The sequence below is a fragment of the Octopus bimaculoides genome, chromosome 2 (genome assembly GCF_001194135.2).
Source record: "Octopus bimaculoides isolate UCB-OBI-ISO-001 chromosome 2, ASM119413v2, whole genome shotgun sequence".
Classification (NCBI taxonomy): Eukaryota; Metazoa; Mollusca; class Cephalopoda; order Octopoda; family Octopodidae; genus Octopus; species Octopus bimaculoides.
This window is the reverse complement of record NC_068982.1, coordinates 99,672,244-99,677,624: the sequence shown is the minus strand read 5'-3', so window position 1 is coordinate 99,677,624 and position 5,381 is coordinate 99,672,244. Positions and strand designations below refer to the sequence as shown.

Here is a 5,381-nt window from a genome sequence, read left to right as displayed (position 1 = left end):
TATATATATATGTGTGTGTGCGTGTGTGTGTCTGTGTGTGTGTGTGTGTGTGTCTTTGTATCTGTGTTTGTCGCTCCACTATCACTTGACAACTGGTGTTGGTGTGTTTATGTCCCCGTAACTTAGCGGTTCAGCAAAAGACTCTATAGAATAAATACTAGGCTTAAAAAAAAGTCCTGGGGTAGATTTCTTCGACTAAAATCCTTCAAGGCGGTGCTCAAGTAAAAGAATAAAAGAATACTGTCTCTCTAAGACCCTCACCACCTCGGTCATGAATGACCATGGGATTACACCAAGAAAGTTCACCTCCAAGGCACAAGTCCGGGCGAGGATATTCATGGAAGAGCAGCAGTCGCCCATGCATATCAGCCTCCCCTATCCACGCCACCGACGTTATCCGAGGCAAAAGCAAAGTTGACATCAGTGACGTCACAACTCATTTCTATAGCTGAGCTGGAGCAACGTGAAATAAAATGTCTTGCTGAGGAACACAACACACAACCCTGTCCGGGAATCGAAATCATTACCCCATGATTGTTAGCCAGATGCTCTAACCACTGAGCCATGCGCCTTCTTTTAACCCCCTCTCACACCTTTTTACAGCTCTACTTTACTCTGTCTCACGTTCTATGAATGTTGTTCTTAGAGAAGAGTTATTTATAGTTTAGCGCCAAATCAGTCCTATTAGAGAGTAGATCAATGATTTAAAGCATTCCTGCCATGACCACTCCCTCCTAATTTCAGACATAATACAACTAAATCTACAATATTAAGTATGGCTGTTCCTTTTTTTTTTTTTAAGAGAAACACTGCTGTATGCTTTAAGGGAGATTAAGTGTTATTTCTAGGATGTCAACTAAGCAAATGAAAGCTTTGCTGTTGGCTCCGACTTGTTGGCACTCCGTCGCTTACGACGTCGAGGGTTCCAGTTGATCCGATCAACGGAACAGCCTGCTCGTGAAATTAATGTGCGAGTGACTGAGCACTCCACAGACACGTGTACCTTTAACGTAGTTCTCGGGGATATTCAGCGTGACACAGTGTGACAAGGCTGACCCTTTGAATTACAGGTACAGGAAGAAAGAGTGAGAGAAAGTTGTGGTGAAAGAGTACAGCAGGGTTCGCCACCATCCCCTGCCGGAGCCTCGTGGAGCTTTAAGTGTTTTTGCTTAATAAACACTCACAACGCCCGGTCTGGGAATCGAAACCGCGATCCCATGACCGCGAGTCCGCTGCCCTAACCACTGGGCCATTGCGCCTCCACTGGCTCCGACTAACGCCGGTACAGTGAGGCCATTCACTAACAACCTAGCGTATCCCCCGCCGTTTACTGTTTGTTCTGCGAATCGTGTGAAATGTATTTGACAGAATGGTGCACTTACTGGTAATTTAATTTTCCTTTACAGTTATTACACAGTAGTTGCTGCGTTGTTTGGGCCTGATCAAACCTAATAGAAACATGGAGAAATTTGAATTATTGTTCATGTCGTTGATAGTAATGATGACGATGTTGTTGTTGATGATGATGATGATGATGATGATGATGATGATGGTGAAGATGATAATGCTCACAATAACGAAAGTGATCACGAGAATTAAATGCACGATCGCGTCTTCCACTGGCCTCAGATTAGGAAAGAAAAAAAAAAAGGAAATCATTTAGTGTAGTAAATAAAATGATCTGATTTAGAAATTGAAACCATGTCTTCGGTAACAGAACCCATGTCGTGCTTTTGCTCCCGCCTCAAAGTTCAAAATGCTTATTCGTACACTTACCAACACTTTTTTGTTTTACTTATCCGTTCTATAACACAATCACTATATTCCTGATTTTCACTATCTGAATCCCTCTCTCTCTCTCACTCTCTGCCTCTGTCTCTCTCCCTTTCCCCCTCTTTCACTAGCTCTCTCTTGCGAACGACAGATTGAGATTAAGTTCAATGTAAAGCAGTGTTCAAAAACACGTTTTGAGCCTGGAGTTTACCACTTTCGTTTCAGTTACAGCATTCGTCACATAGTTTATGACTATTACAAATCAGGAAATTATTATATATGTATATTATAGGGACACATTCAGTTTCTGCGAACTGGTTGACTTAGTAACAAACTCAGCTTACCGGAGTATAATGAAGTTCGAACTAAAATATTCCAGATCAAATACATTCGCCACAATAAAGTTGCAAAGTATCAAAATTCGCTGAACTTCGTAAAGAGTTCAGATCTTTTACATTTATATGCCATTAACTTTGCAAAGTGAATCAACAAAACTGTCATAGCTGTATTTAGAATGGTCATCTATCAGTTAACCTCTTTCAACCGTACCACACTTTGGATGCTACAAATATATCGATCGATCGATCAATTTACAGACAGACAGACAAATAGGTAGGTAGAATGGCTGGTGAATAGGTAGGTAGAGAGAGAGAGATAGGTGGATAGATAAATAAATAGGTAGATAAACAGATAAATCGGTAAATAGATAGATACGTAGATAGACAGATTACACAATTATATCGATAGGTAGCGAGGAAAGTACATACAGAAGTACATATATACACACTCATCTGTATGCATATATACATACACACGCATATACATACATACATACATACATACATACATACATACATGCATACATACTGCCTAAGTACCAATCTTAAAAAATTAGGCTTCTCAAAACCAGAGAGGAGAAAGCTAATTCGAAGACTGAAGATCCAAGCCATCACTGGAACTATAAAAATCCGTAAAACTTTTCAGAAGTTTATCATTTAAGTATATAAGCGCATGTCTAGACATGCAACTATATGCGTAAGAATGCATGCATAAACCAAAGCATACAAATCTGCACATGCACTGACTCCAAATACTGCACATGTATTGTGTCATCTCATAAATAATGCGTTTTTTCAATTGCATGAGCTAAAAGTCGGAGGGGGACGGAATAAACTACTTGCATCAACTTACTATAAAAGCAGGTACTAATTTTACCTTGTCCTTATTCTTAGTGCAAGTTTTGAAAAGTGCAGTTAGATTTTAAGTTATTTTTTCAAAGCTATAATGGAAGTGACAAAAGGCATATTTGGCATATTTTGCTCTATGAGTTCAATAAAGGCAACAATGCAATGGAAAGTGTGAGGAATATTAATGCAGCTTATGGGGATCGGGCAATAAGTGTAAGTCACTGTCAACGGTCGTTCTAGAAATTCCGTGCCGGAGACTACAGCCTAGAAGACGAGCCCCGTCCTGGAAGATCTGTAGAGCTCGACGAGGACGTCCTGCAAACCCTGGTGGAACGAAATCCCACCGTAACTGTTGAAGAACTAGCAGAGAAGCTTGGATTTTGTCTTTCTACCATTCATCGACACCTGCGTGCCATCAGAAAAGTCAGCAAATTGGGTCAATGGGTCCTTCACAAACTTCCCCAGTCTTATCGCGCGCAGAGAGTGAATGTGCGCTTTTCTTTGCTACCACGTCTCACGAATAAACCTTTTTGGGATCGAATGACAAAAAATGGGTTCTCTATAAAAATGTCAGGTGTCAAAGAGAGTGGGTAATGAAAAAAGAAACACCGGCATCCCAGGCTAAAGAAGGTTTTCACTTATGTAAGGTGTTGTTATCTGTTTGGCGGAATATGAAAGGTTTAGTCCACTTCAAACTTTTAAACCCAAACCAAACGATAACAAAGGATATCTACTGCGAGCGGCTTGAACGGCTTAAGTCAGCGCTAGAAGAAAAACGAACATCTTTGGTTTCAAGATGATAGGTGATCTATTAAGATAATGCTCGACTACCCACATACAGCAAGGATGACATTTCAAAGGCTGGAGCAGTCTAAATAGGAAACGATGCCCCACCCACTATATTTGTCAGACATGCCCCATCTGATTGTCACTTACTCCACAGTCTTCAAAATCATTTTGACAGAAAAAATATGAATTCTGTAGATGCGGTCAGAACAGTACTGGAGGAGTATTTTTTCTTCACGGACAAGTAAATTTTGGAAGAGGGGCCTTGCAAGTCTACCAGATAGCTGGAAGGGCATTGTAGAAAATGAAGGAGAATATATTTTAGATTAAAAAAGAACTTTGGTTATCTTAATTTTGAAAAATAAAAGAAGTATAAAAAAACCGCATTATTTATGAGATGACCCAAAACATACATAAATGCAAAAATACCCTGCAGATGTTAAAATTCCAATGAAGGCGCCTTGGATCTAGGTTAGAAACCGGCTCTTTCTCTATTGGCAAGAAATCTTGAAATAAAACTGAATAATGACTTGCATAACTATGAGTAGGTGCATAATGATGTCTGGAGAACATATGTACTAGAGAAATTAAAGATGATTGGTCGAAAAACTAAAAACTTTTATTTCACACAATTTGAAACTAATCCATCTCTAGCTATTCTCCTTTAATACATACATTTTGGTTCTAACTAAAAAGCAAAGACATAACAAAGCAATCGATAGTCTTTACAAGTGCACACATACACGTAAATGCATGTACATATGTACTCATTTACACAGAAGTAGACAACACGCATATGCTCTAAAGCAATGAGGACTTAATAACATTTCGGAATCTCCTGAATTAGTGGAACTCAGAAAAGTTACATACTTATTCTCATTAGATTTGTTCTGACAATTTTTCAGAAATATAAGACTGGCTTCTGCTTTGTTTCTGCCAGTCATATTTCACTCTCAACACAACTGGTCAACACGAGGCCCTGGGCACTGCAGATCAAATTCAATCCCGTTGTGCATCAACTTGGGAAGGTATCCTTTGTGAGAGCCTCAGGTTGATCTTGTTCGTGTAATTTGGTTCAAGTAAACTGCACATCAATCCACTGTTGTTGACATTGAGTAGCGAGGTCCTTTCCTCCTCCATTTTCCAGAGAAGCCGTAAGCCTACAGGTTTGAGATCTGATGATACGCCGTAAAGCTAAGCAAGCGCTTTGTGAACGTGAAACCTTGAGTTGTTCCATAAATCGGCCTTATCTAACTCTATTTATATAATATACTGCTCTATAACTTAGAGTGTGCTTCTTTTTCGGATTTATGTGTTACCTACCGACGATATATACATATATATATATATATATATATATATATATATATATATATATATATATATATATAGGGTGATAAATTGAATATTAATTCAATTTAAAACCAAGTAGCCTAGCATATAAAAAAATCTGAAAGTTCAGAAAAAAATTGTACTACACGTGTATAAAGGATGACCACTAGGTGGACACCCAATATGCTAGAAAGCGGTCATCAACGACCCAACCACAAAGAAAAATAATGTTCTCCAGAAAAATTTCGCAAAGCGCCAGAACAGGAAAAAATGAGAAATATACAAAATAAAGAATTATCTATG

At 38.9% G+C, this 5,381-nt stretch overlaps 1 protein-coding gene across 3 annotated transcripts in view; it reads right to left on the bottom strand.

The window, feature by feature from the left end:
- The window catches only part of LOC106868822 (uncharacterized), a 64,238-nt gene that overhangs the window by 16,345 nt on the left and 42,512 nt on the right, over positions 1–5,381 (bottom strand). For all 3 annotated transcript variants that reach the window (XM_014914242.1, XM_014914243.1, XM_014914241.2), the window contains one exon: positions 1,383–1,448. In XM_014914242.1, coding sequence (XP_014769728.1) covers positions 1,383–1,448 — 66 coding nt within the window. The remainder of the gene's footprint in view (positions 1–1,382; positions 1,449–5,381) is intronic.